Source organism: Chiloscyllium punctatum, chromosome 19 (genome assembly GCF_047496795.1).
Source record: "Chiloscyllium punctatum isolate Juve2018m chromosome 19, sChiPun1.3, whole genome shotgun sequence".
Taxonomy (NCBI): domain Eukaryota; kingdom Metazoa; phylum Chordata; class Chondrichthyes; order Orectolobiformes; family Hemiscylliidae; genus Chiloscyllium; species Chiloscyllium punctatum.
In genome coordinates this window covers 60088855-60109171 of record NC_092757.1, presented here as the reverse complement: position 1 = coordinate 60109171, position 20317 = coordinate 60088855, and the positions used below count along the sequence as shown (strand labels likewise).

The 20317-nt window shown below is 40.0% G+C and overlaps 1 protein-coding gene across 1 annotated transcript; it reads left to right on the top strand.

The window, feature by feature from the left end:
- The first annotated feature begins 314 nt into the window (after nt 1-314).
- Nucleotides 315-20031, top strand: LOC140491390 (caspase-1-like). Its single transcript, XM_072589499.1, has 10 exons — nt 315-371; nt 527-723; nt 6993-7265; nt 8508-8555; nt 9501-9616; nt 10129-10305; nt 10991-11225; nt 13420-13548; nt 15789-15898; nt 17148-20031. Exons 2-10 carry the CDS (start codon nt 711-713, stop codon nt 17238-17240), a joined length of 1194 nt encoding a protein of 397 aa, XP_072445600.1. The 5' UTR covers nt 315-371; nt 527-710; the 3' UTR covers nt 17241-20031.
- The last annotated feature ends 286 nt before the right edge of the window (nt 20032-20317 follow it).

The window sequence follows — 20317 nt, the reverse complement described above, 5'->3', positions numbered from 1 at the left end:
GAGCTTTTGCCTGTAAGCCTGGAGAAGAAACATGGCATTGTGGATGGATTTTCTGAAATGAGGCGGGGGATGTAGCGGTAGGCATCTTTCGCAGTGGTGTGGCAGTAGTCTAAAATGTTTGGGCACAGTTAGCTTTTGGAGTCTGATGAGTTTAGAAGCGAGAGGCTGAAAAGTTGTGTGTTTCCATCTTGTTGGCTGGGAGGGAGGGGGTTGGTGCAAGTGGAACAGACCTGTGAGGGTGCTCAGAACAAAAGACAGAGGGAGGTAAAAGCGATAGATATGTATAACAGGTGTAAATGACAAGGTACAATGGGTCCAGTGAAGCCAGCGACGAAGGGGTGGCATAAGGAGATGTACAATGGAGGACAGAGGTCATGCTCACTTTGCTTTTCTTGTACAAGTTCCTTTTCCTGAAATCTGTCCGCTTTGTCAACGCCTTGTTTTGTCGTCATATGCTAAAAAATTTTATTTATATATATATAGGCAAGCCACCTCTGAGCTTATTGTTACCTGTTTGACTTTTCAGTGGGGAGTCTGGACTGGCGATCGAGTCCTGTGTTTAGAGGCTGAAATACTAAACTTTCAGCCAATCGGAAATGGGAGCAAAATCGAAAGTTCGCTTTGTCTACCGGAAGACCGGAAAAAGCTCAGCGGGAAACAGATTGCTTTGAGGAGACGGACTTTCCCGTATAGTGTGCTGACAAAGAAGGATGGAGGCAGCAGGTAAACCTAACTGGCGTCGAAACGGTATTCGGCCTCGGATTTCCCCCAACCGAGCCCCGTGCACGGATCCCACTAACACTGAGCGATCTGTTCACGGTGAGCTGACGGAGGGAGAACATTCGTGGGCAGCTCATTGAGTAACATGGATCTTATTGTGCTGAAAATCTGCCAGATTTCCTGGCTAGCCCTGCAGTCCAGGTAGATTTGTGCACATGGGCTTCCCCTGAGCATTTGCACTGCCGTGTATTTTTTTTTACGAAAAACATCAAAACCCGGAGGTGATTGTATGAATCTAACCGAAGTGACTGCTTTTCCTGTTCAGGCTAAAGCGCCCCCAATAAACCCAGCAGAGTCTGAAACGGGAAGTGTCAGTTAGTCCAGTGAATTCAACGTCAATTTACGCCCAGAAAGCGAAATAACGATAAATAAATATTAAAAATAAAACAGAAAGAAATGCGGATGCTGGAAATCAGAGGAAGGGTCACTGTACCCGACACGTTAACTCTGATTTCTCTGCACAGATGCTGCCAGACCTGCTGAGCTTTACCAGCAACTTCTGTTTTTGTTTGTACATAAATTACAGAGAGATAAACGATCTTTTAAACCTTCACAAATAATGAAAATATGAAAGAATGAGCCTTGTAGACATGACCCTTACTGTAACAGCACATGACCAAGGAGGTTGGAGTGGAGTGTGTCGGGTAACTCCCATCAATGTCCTTTATAACCTGAACGTGACTTTCCAATATCCCTTACGGCAGGCTGATGCAAAAGGAGAAGTTTGAAAGTGTGGGCGGCAAGGTGGCACACTGGTTAGCCAGTGGGGATCCAGGTTTGATTCCAGCCTCAGGCAATCCAGCCTCACACAAACTCCTGTGTGGAGTTTGCACCATCAGTCTCCCCATGTTTCCTCCCACAATCCAAAGATATGCACGTTATGTGGATTGGCCATGCTACGTTGCCCATAATATGCAGGTGAATTAGCCATGGGGAAAGCAGAGTTACAGGCAAAAGGGACAGAAGAGTGGGTCTGGGTGGGATACTCTTGGGAGGTTTGGTGTGGTCTGGATGGGCCGAATGACCTGCTTTCACACTAGGGATTCTATGAAAGTTACATGGGATTTGTGGTGAGCTGGTAACATGGATACAGAACTGGTTCAGTCATAGAGGACAGACAGTAGCGGTCAAAGGGTGATTTTCTGACTGGAGATCTGTGACCAGTGGTGTTTGGCAGGGAACAGTGCTGGGACCTCTGTTGTAATTATATATAAATGATTTGGAGAATAATGACACAAGGATTGGGGGAACTGTGGATAGTGAGGATAATTGCCAGTGGATACAACAGTGCATAGATAGGCTGGAGACTTGGATGGAGAAATGGCAGTTAATCTGGAATTTAATCTGGATAAATGCAAGATGATGCATTTTGGAAGATCTAATGGAGGATAGCCATATACAGTAAATGGCAGAATCCTTAGCAGCATCAACATACAAAGGGATCTAGGAATGCAGGTCCACACTTCCCTGAAGGTGGCAACACAAGTAAATATTGGAATGCCTAGGGCATGGATTATAAAAAGTTGTGGGCAAGTCATGTTGCAGCTGTATAGAACTTTAGTTGGACCGCATTTGGAATATTGTGTATGGTTCTGGTCACCAAACTACCAGAAGCATGTGAAGAATTTGGAAAGATTACGGAAATACTCTACCAGGATGTTGCCTGGTTTAATGCTTATTGACTGTGAGGAGAGATTTGACAAACTTTGTTTTTACTTGAACGTCAAAGGATGAGAGGCAACTTAATAGAAATTTACAAAATTATGAGAGGCATGAATAGGTGGAGTCTTTTTCTCAGGGTAGAAATTTCACTTACTAAGGGACTTAGGTGTAAGGTAAAAGGGGGTACGTTTAAAGGAGATGTGCGAGGAAAGTATTTTACACAGAGATAGGTAAGTGCCTGATGTGGGCTGGGAAGCCTGGAGCAGGATTCAGGCGGTAACGTGCGGTAGGTGAAGGAAAGTTTGGACTCTTTTTTAAGTTATATTTCCTTTATTTCATTCTAAGCTAATGTGAATGGTACTTATATACAGCAACGGTACACACTTTTCATTGTATTTTATATTGAATACACATGACAATAAATTTCTCTAATGTGGAATGTGCTTCCAGAGGAGGTGGTGGACGTGGACACAATAGCAACATTTAAGAGGCATCTTGACAGACTCATGAATAGGCAGGGAATAGAGGAACACTAACTGCATAGAGGCAAGAGGTTGTTAGTTTAGGGAGGTATCTTGTATTAACACAGTCTGTTCCTGTGCTGTACCGTTCTTGTTCTTTGTACTTTAATGATCTAGGCATGAAAATAGGTGGTATTATCAGTAGTTTCACAGATCACATGATAATTAGTTTAGTAAGTATGAAGGCAGAAGGCGTTAGACTATAGGACAACATAGATAGGCAAATGGAATTTAATCCTGATAAGTATGCATTTTAAAGGAACTAACAAGGCAGAAGAGTACACATTGAATGGTGGTACCCTAAGAAGTACAGAGATCAGGTTGACTTTGCGATGCATGTCCATTAATCCATGAATGCAACAAATTAGGTAGATAAAATGGTAAAGAAGGTGTCTGGGATACTTTCCTTTATTGGTCAAGACATTGAAGAAAAGTAAAGGGCTTATGATGGAACCATTGATAACATTAGTTAAACCAGAGCTTTATGCAGTTCTGGTTAACACTCTGTAGGAAGAACATGACTGCACAAGAGAGGGTGCAGAGGAAATTCATCACCATGTTGTCCAAGCTGAAGCAGCTGAAGTAGAGGGAGACTAGAAAGACTGAGCTTCTTTCCCTTAGAGCAGGCAGGCTGAGGGGGGAACTGATTAAGATGTACACTATGGTGAAGGTTATGTATAGTGTAAAGAGGAAGTAATGTTTCCCTTTAACAGAGGGGTCAGTAACTATGAATCACAGTTTTCAGGTAAGGAGCAGGAGGTTTAGAGTAAACTTGAGGAACAAATTTTTCACCCATAGTCTGGAACTCACTGTTGCAAAGGGTTGTAGAGGTGAGCACCCTCAAGGCATTTACGAAGCATTTAGCTGAACACTTGAAATGCCACAGCATAAGAGGTGCAAGAAAAGAGGGTTAGAATAGTTGGATGTTTGATCACTGGTGTGGATGTGATGGGCCAAAAGGCTTTTTTCAATGCTATAAAACCTTTATGATTCATGCAAAGCACAGCAGTGTCGCAGGCTGTGTATGCTCTGTGCAAGATTACTTTTACAGCTGAAGGACACATCTATGTAGAGAGAACAAACCAGATATGGAGTGGAATTGCATAAGAAATGAAGACAGCAAAACCAAGTCTGGCTGTATAAAGGGGTTGTTCCATCCACAGAAGACCAGAGATCACTGGGAGTATCCTTGTGTCAGACCGCTGAGAGATCAGTGGAAGAGGTTTTATACCAGTAAGAGTTGCTAGTAGCAGACTCTGGGCAGTTACGCTCAGGAGAAGCCTAATAAACCATTTGGTGCGGTTAAGGTCCAGAACAAACTGTCTGGTGTAGAGAAGATAGTGAGGATGCTGGCTTGTATGAGAAAGGTAACCATGTTAAGAGATTGTGTTTCACTCAGAGTGGCTAAAGAGCTAGGAATGCATGAGTTGGTGCTGGAAAGTAGCCTTGCTTCAGGTGAACATAGTCTCAGGAGAAGCGATTGAACCGCTGAGAGTTGAGCAGACATTGAGGCTGTTGGAGTTGGAGCAGTCTTGGGGGAATTTCAGAGTCCATCTGGATCTTCAGAAATACAGAGTTGAAATCCCTTAGTGAGAAGACTAAGTGTTAACAAGATTTTGTGACAGACAATGATAAGTAACATCTGGATGAGTTAGTCATTAATATGTGGGATCTGTCATGAACACAGCTGCCATTCAATGAGCAGTGTGTTATGTTTGGCCACAAGTTTCCCTATAATGTACATTTACTTTGCTATGTCTGAATGTTATAGTACAGAATAGATATTGTAGATCGTTTATCTTTTGACTTTGTAGAGGAACACTTATTTTCCTTGTGTTTAAAATTGTGGAATCTTTTGGTTTTATTCCCTTAGAATGTCAAAGACTTGGATTCATATCATGAGTACCTTCATAACACCTGTCCATAAGGCACAAGTCAGGCGTGTGATGACATATTCTCCACTGCTTGGATGAGTGCGGTGCCAATAAAACTCAAAAGCTTGACACGCCCAGGAAAGGGCAGCCTGCTTGAATGGCATCCCATCTTTCATCTTCAACATTACTGACACAAATTGGTAGCAGTGTGCATTGTCTACAAGATAGATTGCAGCAACTTGGACAGCATTGACCTCCCATCTAGAAGGCTAAAGTCAGCAGATATATTGGAGTGGTACCATCTGTAAGCTGAACTCCACACTACAAAGAATCCTGATTTTGAAATCTATTGCCATTCTTTCACCGACACTAGTTCAACGTCCTCAATCTCCCTCCCTAACAGCAATGTGGGTGTAACTAATCCCATGGGTTGCAGTGGTTTAAGAAGGCAGCTTGTCACAGCCTTCTCAAGGGCAGTTTAGGATGGGAAATAAAGAAACTAGCAGCACCATATCCCATGGACAAGTAAAATACAAGTACCTAGGATTTCAAACTTTGTCCATTTTAAACTAGTCCCTTACCAGATTATACTCTGAATCATAACAAGTAGCAAAGTGATGGCACCTGCTGCTGACCTCACATTAAGTTGTCTACAATGATCTAGTAGTCTCTGTGCTCCAGATTCCCCTTTTCTCGGTGTTAAGATGGATCCCGAGTCAGGTCAGGGGAATTTCCAGCCATCCAGTAAGAATAATGATATCAAGCAGTAAGCTGCCAATCTAATTGCAGCATTCCCACAGACAGCAAACCAGGAAATAAAATATGCTGGTTATTCTTCACTTGTAGAAATTCTACACAGAACAAAGTAAAGTTTAGGATGTGCACATTAGAAGCTGAAATTTTATTTTTAAGAGTTTAAAAAGCAGGCTATTTTAAGACTGAGATAAGGAAGAATTTCTTTAGTTGGAAGATAGTGAATGTTGGGAATTCTCTACCTCAGAGGGCTGTGGAGGCATCATTTTTGAGCATGTTCAAAGCAGAAATTTCTGGAGAGGGATGATACCAAGTGATATGGAGATAGTATGGGAAGGTGGTATTGAGGCAGGTAGTCAGCCAACATCTCATTATATGGAGAAGCTTGATTGGCTGGATGGCCAACTCGTGTTCCTGTGTTCCTTTATTTTATTAATTTAAAAAGTTGATCTTGCACAAAAACATGAAATTAATTTTCTGAGATAAAGTTACTCAGCTGAAGTTCTGACGAGGTATGCAATTAAAAACCCAGGTAGGTCTTATTAGCAAGGCATAACTTTCCAAGAGATTTTTGCAATGATATTATAATGTAAAAGCAGGAATTTTAATCAGTTCAGTAATTTCAAAAGATTACAATCTGGAGGGAATTTCCATCCTGTAGAGAAGAAGGAACTACTGACAGCAGCATCTGAATTTCTGGGTCTAAACATAATAGAAATTTCTGTCAACTTCACAGGATACTGCCAGTAAATGCTGACTATTTCGCCATCATTCCAGTTGTGAAATATGTCTGCATGTGCACATGGAGGACCGGCTTGAACTGGCTTGTCTCATGTACTTATTTATTAATAGAAAAGGACAGAGCATATCTAGAAATGTAGAGCTAATGCAGTCCTGAATGAAGGAGCATAATCAAGACAAGGGATATGTGGGCAGGGCTAAGCTACGCTGCATAAGCAGGATCAAAGGTAGTGCCACACAAAGAGTCCAAAAAGAACAGAAGAAGCTGATTATAAACAGTGAGTGTTAGATGAATGATGCTCTTCCCCTTTACAACATCCATCTGTCTAATTGGGATTGTAGATAAACCATTGATAATATTGCATTATCTGTACACTTTATCTTTGGATTAGCACAGTTGATAATATTCTACACACTTGTCATGTGCAATACTTCTTTACAACTCCTCTGTTCACTGACTCTGCGTCATAGGATTTTACAAGTTCCTCATTCACTGATGCAGTACAGTATCACAGATCACCATCATTTCTTCCTATACAGTAAGCAACACTTTAATAATATTCCATACATTAACCTGCACATCTATATCTAACTCACCTGGATTGAAGTTAACTATAAGTAGAAAAACAAAAACCATCAAAATTTATTGTCTTTATTTCAGACCAGAAACTGAAGCGCCTCAGAACAGATTTAGTGAATGGACTCACCAAAGGAGTCATTGATGATCTGGTGGATGAAATGCAACAGGCGAGTGTAATCAATACGTCGGAATCAGAAGAAATTCTCCAAGCACAAGCAACAACAAAAAGCAAGGCTCGATGTCTCATAGACACCATTTCAAGAAAGGGACCCAGAGCCAGTGAAAAATTTATTGACAGTCTGAACAAAGCAGACAGAGAGCTGTCTACAGAACTGAGCCTTTGTCTGGTAAAAAGTAAGTGACAGAATATGGGAGTGGTGAATAAATATGACCAACACATTCAGAGTAGGAATAAAATTTAGAAGTGGGAGAAAATATTCAAACTTCAGCCACTAAACGAGAGAAACTGTGCTCATATACTAACCAGGGGGCCTGTGTGCTCAGGTGCTAACAATCTCTAAACTAGGCTGGGGTTGGAATTGCTCACACATTAACCATCTCTAACCATGAGACTGTGTGCTCAGATACTAATAATCTCCAAACTAGAGGGAGGTACTCGGAAGCTAACAATCTCCAAACTGGGAGCATGTGTGCTCAGATACTAACAGTCTCCAAACAGCCTGGTTTATATTCACATAGTAACAATCCCCAAATAAGGAGTACTTTCACTGACAATTGGGAATTGAACAAAACTTTGATAATTACAACTAATAGCAAGATCAAATCAAACAGAACAGAGATTGAAACACAAAAAATACTGGGAATGTGCAGCAGGTCTGACAGTATCTGTGAAGCTAATATTTAATATCAGTGATTCTTTGATAACGTGAAATATTGAGCACATTTATTCCAGCTGGAGAGAGGTGGGGTCTTACCTGCTGAATTGGGAGCCAAGACAGGACAGGAGATAATATAGACTTAATGATACAATTCCTCAAAAGGATGCAGGACCAGAGGCACCAGGAATGTATGTACGTTGATCTTTAAAGGTGGAAAGATGTAGTGAAAGATTAGGTAGCAAAGTATTTGGGATTTTGGGCCTAGTACAGTGGAGCCATTCGGTACCAAAGTATGGAAGTTACACTGAACCTTTAGAAGGTTCTGTTTCATCCAGCTCTAGTCGTCACAATTTAGGAATAATGTGTCAGTCCTCATAGCAGTGTAGTGGAGATTTACCAAAGGAATTCTAGTCATTGGATGATTTAGTTACAACATTTGGTTGGAAAGACTGGGGTTGTTCTCCCTGATGCAAAGGAGATTGAGGAAAGATTTGATAAAGGTGTCCGAGATTATTACAAACTTAGAAAAGATAGACAAGGGCTATTCTACTTATTAGCTCTATGTACAAGAACTAGGTGACAACGTTAAGATTGTAGGCAAGAGGTGCAAGGGGGACTGTGAGGAAGAACTTTTTAATGCAACTAGTGGTAATGTGGATGCAAAAGCATTCAATCATTTTTAAAAGAAATCGGATGGGGATTTGTTGTGTTGCAGTATCTTGTGAATTCTGTCTTGATAGTATATCTGTTATTCCAGCAGATGCATCAAGTTCTGATCCAAAGCAAACCTCTGAGACTTCAGCAGGTACTGTATCTTATATATTTTCCTGTATCTTATATATTTTCCTGTGCCTTTGTTTAATGAAACACTATCTGTTTGGGAAGATGGTGGAGTAATGTTAGTTTCACTGGAAAGTATTCCATGGTATGGGTTCAAATCCCACCACAACAGCTGGCAAGATTTAAATTCAATTAATTGAAGAATCTGCAATTGCAAATCAGTTATCAGTGATGATGTTGATGAAAATATCATTGCCTGTCACAAAAACAATCAATCTCTCCTGGTTCATTTAGGCCGTTGATCTCTGCAGGTGCTTACCCATCTCTTCCAGGCAGGTTTCACCCTGAACTGCAAGTTCTGACCAAAGTGCTACTACCTGTACAGCACCGAGTTGTTTACAAAAGGTGGAATTTTTTCTCATCTTTTCTCTTTGAATTGATTTATGACCATGAATGAGACCTTTTACATATCAGTTAACAAATCAAACTTTGGATGAGGCGCAGCACATTTTTAAAATCATAAGTCATAGTCCACTAGTCTCCTTTAGAGAGGTACAAGTAGTTATAAGGCCAAGGGGCACCACTCTAGATCAAGCATGGCTGACCAGGAATTTCTCCTACGCCGACTGTTTGCCAGGGATGGACTAGCAGGTTGATTATTGGTCTGTGATGAGCACTCTTTCTGTGGTCAACAAGCTTCCGAGTAGAACTTCAATCTGGAGCTTCTGGCTGAGAAGTGCATTATCTATTGAGTCCCAAGACCTCTGCACATTAAGGACTGAAGTGTAAATTGCACTGCTGCCATGATCTCCTTGTGTGGATTTTTTTATTGCACATCTATTTGTGTTGCATACAAAGTACTGACATTCATATATTTCATTTGAAACAAATCGTTGAATAAATCAGAGTATATGTGTGCTCCCTTTTGTAAGTAACATAGCATCTGATTCTCCATATTTGTGCGCTACAGGTATTGGACCTGTTGTCCCAACCACTTCCACAATACCAGAGGTACCCACATCTGATGAGTGGATAATTCCATGCACACAACAGCATTATAAGGAGATTTCTCAGAAGACTGGCGAGGTACATACTGATATCCAGAGCTATCGTAATGTTGAAGATTGAGCATCAGTGGCAAATGCCTTCTGCTGTGCTATATTCCTGATCTTTGATGAGACATTTTATGAAGTGCTGATTGTTGAGATTCCTGCCAATCTATATCCAAGTGGAAATCCTCTTTTCGCACACTTGGGTAATGTTTGGGATAGGTGACTAGTTGGTTTTGGGTTTGAGATATATGATGTAATTGGGTTCATCTTTGGGACGTATGTCTGGATTGATTAAAGCTTGTTTATGATGTTAGTTGGTTCAATATCTGGGATCTGTGTTTGGATTATTCAGATACTTGGCATATGTGACTGGATAATTTAATGCATGCTTGGATGGGGCCTAAATTTATTGATCTTTGAGATTTATGATTGAATTGGTTTTATTTTGGATTGGATTACTTGATTGGATTGTTATTAAATTTTCTCATCTCAGTGAATAATTCCGTACTGGTTAAAGCCAAAATACAGCTGTAATTTATTTTCCAGGTATACCAGATATTGCCAAAACAGGACAGGAAACGTCTGGCTTTACTGATTAATAACATTGATTTTGAGGAACCTGCAATGAACAGAAAAGGTGCAGAGGTGGATGAAAAACAAATGCAGAAACTGCTGAATGGCTTTGGCTACCAAGTGGAAAAGCACAATAATTTAACAGGCGAGGTAAATATTAATGTTTGGAATGTTCTTAGCTTTATCTGATTCTTGGAACAAACGGCTGCAGCCATTTTTGTAATAGCAGACATAACACCTTAAACAAAACTTTGGCCCCAACTGGCTGATAGTTATTTGTCAGATGATTTTCCTTTAACCAAACTATTTCCAATAGAAGAAAAGATATATCTTGACAAAATATGTTAACTCCTGACTCATAAAACCACATTTCTTTGAGGAACATCCAGTAATTGTCACACTTTGGGTAACTAAATACTCAATATAAATATATTATTACACAGCATAAACTTTTAATGAATAAACCTCTATCTTCCTGTACACTTAACTGTAATGGGCATTTACCTACTTGTCATGAAAAACTGCACAGATACAGAACAATACAGTATCCATAATGGACTTAGTTTAGACATACAATATAGAACATGGTGGTTCCTGCAATTCTTCTGCCAAATGTTCTAAGAGTTCTAGATAGGGCAGGGAGTGTATGGCACAGTAATTACTCTGTAGTGGTCGTCTTTATGAATCAAATTGATCCTCAAAAATTCAGCAACACTTTGTTAATATTACTCATCATAAATGACAATTTCTTTTTACTATATATGGGATCTAGTGGAATTCAGACTGTATCAGTGTTGCTCAAAAAACTATTAATGTACCATGAATTGTGTTTCAGGAAATGAAAGAAGCACTGATTGCATTTTCAAAACGAGAGGAACACTTAAAGTCTGATAGTACTTTTGTTGTTCTCATGTCCCACGGGCTCCGAGACAAAATCTGTGGCAAACTTCACAATGAGGACAAGGAAGATACTCTTCACACCGACAATGTTTTTAACATTTTAAACAACAAGAACTGCAAAGGCTTGAGAGGAAAACCCAAAGTTATCATTGTGCAGGCATGTCGAGGAAGTGAGCATCCTTCTATACCATTATGCAATCTAATCGTACAAATGTGTGAATTAAAGGAAGTGACAGGTTTGATATTAGATGCTAGCCGAAATTGTCTATCTGTTAGAGAATAGCAACTCCTTAGTATATTACTGAGAACAGAAGCCGTTCTCTAGAGTTTAAAAGAAATGTTATCTATATTATAGGGAAATATGTTTTAAATATTAAATAGAGAAACCAGTTCTAGGTGTATTAGGGACTAATTTTGTTATTTTCATGTCATTTTTTTTATTCAAGAAGGCTAAATTGCAATGTATCTAGTATTTGAACATGCATGTATACACAAGAAACGATGACAAAAACCAGACAAATCAGCAAATAGCAGGGAAGTGGTGGACAGGATATTAAAAAATGAGTCATATTAAATTAAAATTACAAATCAATACACCACTCCTACTTTATGGAAACTGGTGTGTACATAAGAGTAGCAGCTCCTATGTGTGTTAGAGAATACATATAAGGCACTGCAGATTATATGTGTGATCCAACAAATAACAGCTCAGTATCAATATAGAGAGTAGCAGTATTGTGTAACCCAATCTCGCCTTAAAAATCAGGGCAATTATTTTGTTGAACAGATACTGAAGTGCATGCAGTTCAAATAAGATGAGCCTGTGTGCATGTCTGGATGCAGCACACCATTTTGGTCTTAACTGCAGATAATTTGAACTTACTGCTGCTTGCAAAATCAGGCTCAGCACTCAAGTGTTGATTGGACACCCTTATTGTAGTAAGAACCATGTACGTTGCTCCTTACACTTGCTTCAACTGAAGGTGAAGAATTCTGTTTGGTGTAACAAAATTATTCCCTAATAGAGCTAGAGCTAGCTACTCTCTTTCATATATAGGATGTCTATTCCCTATAATACACACAGCATTTTTTTTTAACTACATAGACACGTTCTTGGTGAGTATTACTCGATGTCCTGCTGGAAGAGGTCCAGAGAAGGAAGTATGTCTTGTCCTCACATTGGAATTAATACCTTTTCATGTTCAAAAACTCCTGACCTATTCCTCTAGCAGCTAGTGTTCCTCTTCCTCGCCTCACATCCTTCCTCCTATTTCCTAGCCAGACTAAGGATCCCTTAGCCAGATGCCCTGAGGAAGCACTTCCTTTCTCCTCCTGGAGTAGCACAGCATTTCCTCTTTTTATGTGAAACCCTCAAATAATTTCTTGCTTAAAATATTACTGGAGTGATCGTGAAGCCTTACAAAATGCCCAAGTGCCTTCCATTGTGCTTCAGAGTTTCTGTTCAGACCAATGGTAGCAAGTGAACATGAAATGGGAAACATCTTGTTAGGTAGTGCTTAAAGGCCACATCAGTGCCTTGTTTACACTTAGATAACTAGTTTTTAGTAGACCCATCAGCAGTAGCAGACATTTTATTTGGAAAACAGTCCTTGAACGAGCTTTCAAACAGCGAATCCTAGTGCATGCCTCAATTTCTTTACAAAGTTGGCATATTGGGCAAACCATGCTCTCCTAGCTGAATGTTCCATCCTGACCACCCCAGAAGATTGTCAGTACCTGAATGCACTGCCACCACTTTCCTATATTTTCCCCTCTCCTCTCCTTCCTTTTTTTTGTAGATTCTGTAGAAATAAGTTCAGGGTATAAAATAGGCCAGTGCTTTTCAACCAGTGTACCATGACAAGATGACAAGTGGATTTCAGGGAAGCTGTGACACTTTTCCTGTCTGTGCTTCTAATCTCTTCCAGAGGCTTGTGTTCCATTTTCCATATGTAGATTGGTATTGCACCTACAGTATGAAATAATGGGTGCACATGGAATTGTTTGTCTCATTGAAGTGTGCCTTAATACTGAAAAGGTTGGAAAATAAATTCAAATTTTTTTTTTTGTAAATGCTCAATTCCATATTCACATTCAAGGGCAGACCAAGTAAACAGTGACCAGGCAGGGGGTCAGTCAATAACATTATCACATGACAGCTATAGTTGATTTGGTGGCATTTTGTACTGAGGTTCAAGTTCCACCTCCTCCAGAGGTGTGTACTACCATCTCTAAATAGGTTGATTAGCAAAGGTCTGGACAATGTAATTGAGAGAAAAGTAATAAAGATGATCAGTTATAGTTGTGTGTTGTGCATTTGAAGTGAATTAATATCCTTGAGCAATCTGTGCTGTTTCTTTGCAGCCAACCTTGGCCACGCCTATGTCAGTGATTCTGTAAGTGATGAGCCCGCCTCTGACTATGAAGAAGAGGGTCCCTTTTGCAAAGTGCACAAGGAAAGTGATTTCATCTGTTTCTGCTCCAGCACCCCAGGTAATTATGCTTAACCAGTGTAAACAAGCTCTGCTTCTCAGTGCCATGGCCAACAGTTCATTTCAGACAATGGGGTGCGGTCGTTAGAAAAGGTAATGTCATAGTTGAATGCTGACAATACACAGACATACCCAACCATCACTTCTCTCAACTCTTCCTCTGAATCTAAATTGCCAGAATATTCATCTCTAACACCCTGTGCTGGATAAACAGAAATGTTCACCTCCTAAATATTGGAAAGACTGATGTCATTATCTTTAACCCTGCCAAAATTGTTGCTCCATAGCCACCAATGTTTCCCTGCCTGAAGTTAAAACAGATTCTTCATAACTTTGGTGTCATAGTCAATCCAACGTGAATTTCTAACCACACATTGATACCATCACTAAGATCTCCTATTTCTAACACTGTCACATCTCATAGATTCATTGAATCCCTGCCCTGCAGAAAGAGACCATTCAGCTTTAAAATCTTCACTGACCCTCCAAAGAGCATCCCATCTAGACTCCAGCCCTCCACCCAATTCATATAGCCCTGCATTTCCCATGGCTAATTCACCAAGCCTGCACATCACTGGACACTACAGGGCAATTTAGCACAGCCAACCCACCTAACCTGCACATCTTTGGACTGTGAGAGAAAACCAGAGCAAACTATGCAGACACTGGGAGAACATGCAAACTCACCCAAGCTTGGAATTGAACCCACGACCCTGGCACTGAGAGGTAGTAATGTTAACGTGCTGTCCCTAACACCTGATTGTGCTCCTGTCTCCCTGTAAATTATCTGCTGCTGAAACACCTATCCACGCCTTTGTTTAGGCTTGGTTATTTGAATACGTTGCTGCCCAACTTCCAATTCTCTACCTAACCCCAGTAAACATCATCCAAAACTTTGCTGCCTGTATCTTAACTTGAACCATGGCTTTTGCCCAAAGCGTCAATTTGCCTGCTCCTTGGATGCTGCCTGACCTGCTGTGCTTTTCCAGCACCACTCTGATCTAAACTCTGGTTTCCAGCATCTGCAGTCCTCACTTTTGTCTACTTAACTTGAACCATATCCCATTCTTCTGTCATCTCCATGCTTGCTGACCTCCTAGTTAAGCATTGACTTACTTTTTAAATTCTCAGTCTTTTTTACAAATCCCTTCATGACTTTAAATCTCCCTTTCTTTGTAATTTCCTTCTGTTAGGTGCCTTTTGGATATTTTACCTTAATAAAGGTGCTATAAAAGAGCTGTTGTTGTGAGATGCCAACAATCTGAGAGAAATGCAGAGATCAGAGAGTGACCGCATAGATTCAAGAGAAGTGTTTGGGATCTGAGAGACTGGTTGTACACAAGATTTAAGATTTAAGATTTGCTCATGTCCACTCATGATCATTGAAGAAGTAATTTATCTCATAGTGGAACCTTACTGCATGTAAATTAGCTGCTATGTTTCCTACATTATAATTGTGACTACACTGTAAAAGTACTTTGATAAGCTTTGAAGGATTGTGAAAATACAAGTTATATTCTTTTCATGAGATGGAACAGCTTTCTATTAATTAAAGTAATGTTTGGTTTTTAGAGATGAGAAAGAAATTTCAAATCCTGTTTATACCTTTATCTTATTCTGCCCTTTAGAAGGCAGAATAAATTGGGAAAGTGCATGATGTTCTGAATTGGAATGACTGTATTAGGCTGTGCAAAGCCTAGTTGTGTTTAGCATTATTTGTTTTTAAATTGGAGTGTCGGAAGCTGAGGGGTGACCTTATAGAGGTTTACAAAATTACGAGGGGCATGGATAGGGTAAATAGGCAAAGTCTTTTCCCTGGGGTGGGGGAGTCCAGAACTAGAGTGGCATAGGTTTAGGGTGAGATGGGAAAGATATAAGAGACCTACGGGGCAATGTTTTCACACAGAGGGTGGTACGTGTATGGAATGAGTTGCCAGAGGCAGTGGTGGAGGCTGGTACAATTACAACATTTAAGAGGCATTTGGATGGGTATATGAATAGGAAGGGTTTGGAGGGATATGGGCTGGGTGCTGGCAGGTGGGACTAGATTGGGTTGGGATATCTGGTCGGCATGGACGGGTTGGACCGAAGGGTCTGTTTCCATGCTGTACATCTCTATGACTCTGACTCTAAATTTTTTTGTATCAGATGGTTGTGAATGTAATGACAACAAATGGAATGATTCTAAGTCAACAGGATTTCTTTCATTATCAAAGAGCTGTTGTCCCTTTTGCTTTGCAGACAATGTATCCTTTAGGCATAAACAAAATGGCAGCATATTCATCCAATCGTTAGTCGACAAAATGAGGCAAAATGCAGCGAAGTATGATATTGAGGAGATTTTTTTCCAGGTAAGAAAGCAAGAGTATCTATTGAAGGAGTTGAAGGAATTATTGGGAAGCAGAAACAGTCCTTTATGCTATGGAGTATTCCCTACTGTAAAGTATAGGCAAGAACCTGCTTCATGGCTCTGCCAATGCTATTGTCTAATCACTTGCTAGAGGAGAGTTTCCCCTCACATGTGAGATATGCCTGAAGCTTCCCAGCCATGGCTCCCACCAATATGCGTGAGAAATCACTTGTGGAGAAAAATATGTGAACTTCACCATTACTCCCTACCCAATTCAGCTAAAGATGCTTTTAAAATAATTAGTTTTTGCACACTATCTACTGAGTCCAATATTCATATGTGATTCCCTCAGAGTCCAACACATCTTAATGCTGGAATTAGCTAATTATTGTTTAAAGGTCCAGCTTCATGTAGACTTTCACATGACTTTAGAAGGCAATAAAAGTGACTCTTTAACCTTCTAGTTTATCTTTTGCCCCTCAGATTCATTACTGAAATACTGGGTGCAGCATCAATGTAGAAAATCATGCGATTTCCCTACTGCAGCAGCAATGGTTCCATAGGCTGCATTAATGACACACAACTTCCCTCTTTTTTCCTGCACGATTCCTAAAGAATCCCACACCCTTTCATCAGAGCTCTGATTGCAATCATTTCTTCTTTTGTCAATGTTTGTTGTATTTTCATGTTTCGAGGTAGTTTTGGAATAGGTTTCAGTGAAAAAGTGTCACTGTGATGCTCACAAACTGTCCAAGATTGCCCATGGCCATACAATATTTTATAAAAATGGTGAACTACCCCACATATTCAAATTAATTCCAAACATTACAATTTTCTCTTGTGTCGTAAGTGGGATACCCAGATAGAGAAGGATGTGTAATCTTCCTCTCAGTGACTAAAAAATGTAGTTTCAAAATCATTCTGTCTGCTGTTTAGTTTTAAACTAACGTTTATGCGGCAACATTACTATAGAGTGACCGCAAACAGTAGAAGTACATGATGAGGGGAAAACATGAGGAAAAGAGCATGTTAATGTAAGACTGGATCAGTGTGAACAATCAGCAATAAGATAATAAAAGATGGTGAAATACTGAAAATGTGCAGAAGGTTTATGTAAGGATTAGGGAAGTGTTCAAAATGGCGCCTATGTGAAACTGTGGGAAAGCACATCCACAAATTGGTTCGCTCTGTTAAGCACTGTGGCTGTAACCTTAGTTAGTAACTGGATTTCTGCGTTTCTCCCCTTTCAGGTCCAAAAGTCATTCCACAACTTTGCAAAACAGCTGCCTGTGAAGGAGCGAGGCACACTTATGAAGAAATTTTATCTATTTCCTGGTATCTAACATATCAATTTCCAGAAGTGAACCTCAAAGTCTGACCCCACATCTTGCAGCAGAATTACGGATCAAAATTCTCTTCTGATCTGCGACTGGCACAGCAGAGGGTCAATGTTTGTTTGGAGAATTATTCTTTAAAACTTTGGAGTGGAGAGTTTAGATTGTGATGGAAGAGGGAGGTAACATTTTACTTAATGTGCTGAAAACAATATATGATGTATAAGGTTAATGATTTCTTTGGATGCTAACTATAATCATGCTAAAATGATTAATGCTTTTATTTGCTTTGCTAAAGCATTAGTAAATTCCTGTAGCAAGGCTTGAACAGATCAGTGCATTGTTAGTCTGAACAATTTACACTCCTGTATATCACTGCCACACTATCAAACATGTTGACCTGCTCAGCCAACAGACAGACCCTACTGTTTGGAAACTTTCCAACAAACCTGAGGGAAAAGTTCATCCATCCCTCCCCTGCTTTTAACCTGATTTGCCTGGTATGACTTATCTCCATACTGAAGATAATTTTAAAGATACTATTAGGACAGGATTTGTCCTTTGGTGTCATAGAGTCATGCAGCATGGAAACATACCATTGGGTCCAACCCGTCCATATTGACCAGGTTTCCTAAACTGATCTAGTCCCATTAGCCCCTACATTTGGCCTATATCCCTCCAAACCTTTCCTGTCCATGTACTTGTCCAAATGTCTTTTAAATGTTATAGTTGTATCCAACTCTACCACTTCCTTTATCAGCTCATTCCATACACAACCATATTTTTTTTCTAGAACTGGACATCTGTTGGATTTCTATCATGAGTTTTTAGTTTTCTTGCTGTCATTCAGAACACCTTCCTCATGGTGCTGTATACGCCAGTCAATCATTAATGATCCTTCCATCTCAGCACAAAACGCAACAGAAACTGCCCAGTTTCAGACTTTGATGCCAACAGGAAGTGCAGGTGCTGCATCAAGATTCAACACAAGCACACATTTTGTTTCTTCCAAAAAAATCCCAAGCTTCCAACCCCACTGCATCATTGGAAAAGGAGTAGCCATTCGACACATCAAATCTGCTGTAATGTTCAGTTAGCTAAAGAGGGATATATTTGCCTTAGAGTAGGTGCGACAAACGTTCACTGGTTTGACTCTTGGGAGGAGAAAGATGGCTGCAGAGGGCAAGTAGAATGAAACTGTATCTTCTCACATTTAGATCACCACATTGAAATATTAACATTCTTAGAAGGTTTTTACTGAGTAGATGTTGAAGGATGTTTCCCTTGGCTGTGGAGGTGAGGTTAGGAGATATTGATTGAATCAGGTTTAAAGATCATCTGAGTTGAGGAAAATTTTCTTCCCTCAAATTTCTGAATTTTTGGTATTCTCTCCCCCAGATGACTGAGAATGCTTCGCTAAAATGTATATTCAAGACTGAGATTGTTGGATTTTGTAGAATGAGAAAATCAATGGATAAAGGGGAATGAGGGAAAATGGAGTTGGTATAGAATTTAATCAGTGATCATACCAATTGGCTGTGCAGGCCTGAAGAGCTGAATGTTCTACTGTGGCCTTTATTTCATAGAATCCATAGAATCCTGACAACATAGAAACCTTGGCCCAACAAGTCCACACCGACCCTCCCGTAGAGTATCCCACCCAAACCCATTCCTCTACATTTACTCCTGACTAATGTACCTAACCTACACATCCCTGAACACTATGGGCAATTTAGCATGGCTAATTCACCTAACTCCCACATCTTTGCGAGGAAACTGGAGCACCTGGAGGAAACCCTCACAGGCATGGGAAGAATGTGCAAACTCCACACAGACAATCGCCTGAGGCAGGTCCCTAGCGCTGTGAGGCAGCAGTCAGTGCTGCCCTATATCTTATGATCAGCTAAACCATGTCTGCAGCTGGATATGTTTCCTCACATCAGCTCCATATCTATTGATATCTTTATTGCACACAACTCAATTGATCTGAGACTTAGAAACACCAAGTTAGCCAGCAGCCATAGTCTTTCCAGAGTGAGAATTCCCGATTTCTCCAACTCTTTTATGTGGAAAAGTGGCTTAGCTTTCATTTTGAAATTATCCATCCTCCTTTTTACCTGTCCTAACATAGCAAATATTTTCTCTACATCTACCCTATTGTATTATCATGTGGAGGTGTCAATGTTGGACCAAAGTCAGAAGTCACACGACACCAACTCAAGGGTGTACAGCTGATTTATTGAACCTGTTCTCCTGTTTAACTCTAGCCATTCTGGTGACTATCTCTAAGACCAGTAGATCCTTCCTAGATTGCAGGGTGTAAAACTGAATGCAGTATTTCAGATAAGATCAGATCCAAGATTCTGTACAACATGTACATTGCAATGCAAGTACCTGGCTAACATTTAATTGAGGACACAGCAGAAACATAAATGCTGCAATTCTTCAGCTGAGCAAATGGCGACTGGAATGAAAAGCTTTGGCAGCAGGGGGCAGTCACTGCCAGATTTTGCCTGTTTGTGTGAAGTCACTCGTAGTAACTTTGTCTGTTTGATGATGTGAGTCTGTATTTACATTGCTACTTTTTACAGAAGATCCCAGTCTATTTCCTTCTCAAGGAAAGTCTTCCAATGGTTGGAAATGATTGAATTGTTGAACCCAACTGGTTTTTATTTTTGTTTTTACTGGCTCATCTGAATGTTGATAAAGCTTGTTGTTAAGGTAATTCATTTGTAATTTTTGCTACTGATTTTTAAAAAAAAATAGTTCTGCCTTTTAATAAAGATAGATGTTGAAATTTCAGTAATCATGGTGTAGTTCATTTTAATTGTTTAGGTGTTGAATAGATTCAGAAATATGCCAACAAACTCTTGGTGCATAAAACTAGCTGAAATGTTTGTTAATTTATTTTTCCCAAAAATGTTTCCATTTAGTAGAAGGAATTCTCTCATGACCTCATGGTTGCAGAATGATACAGATTGTATCAAACTGTCAGGATATTGAATATCATGTACCACCGTCTTATGGGGGGGCTACTCCAAGTCAAAAGTAGCCTTTCACCAAAATGCCTGGGGCTTATGGAGAAC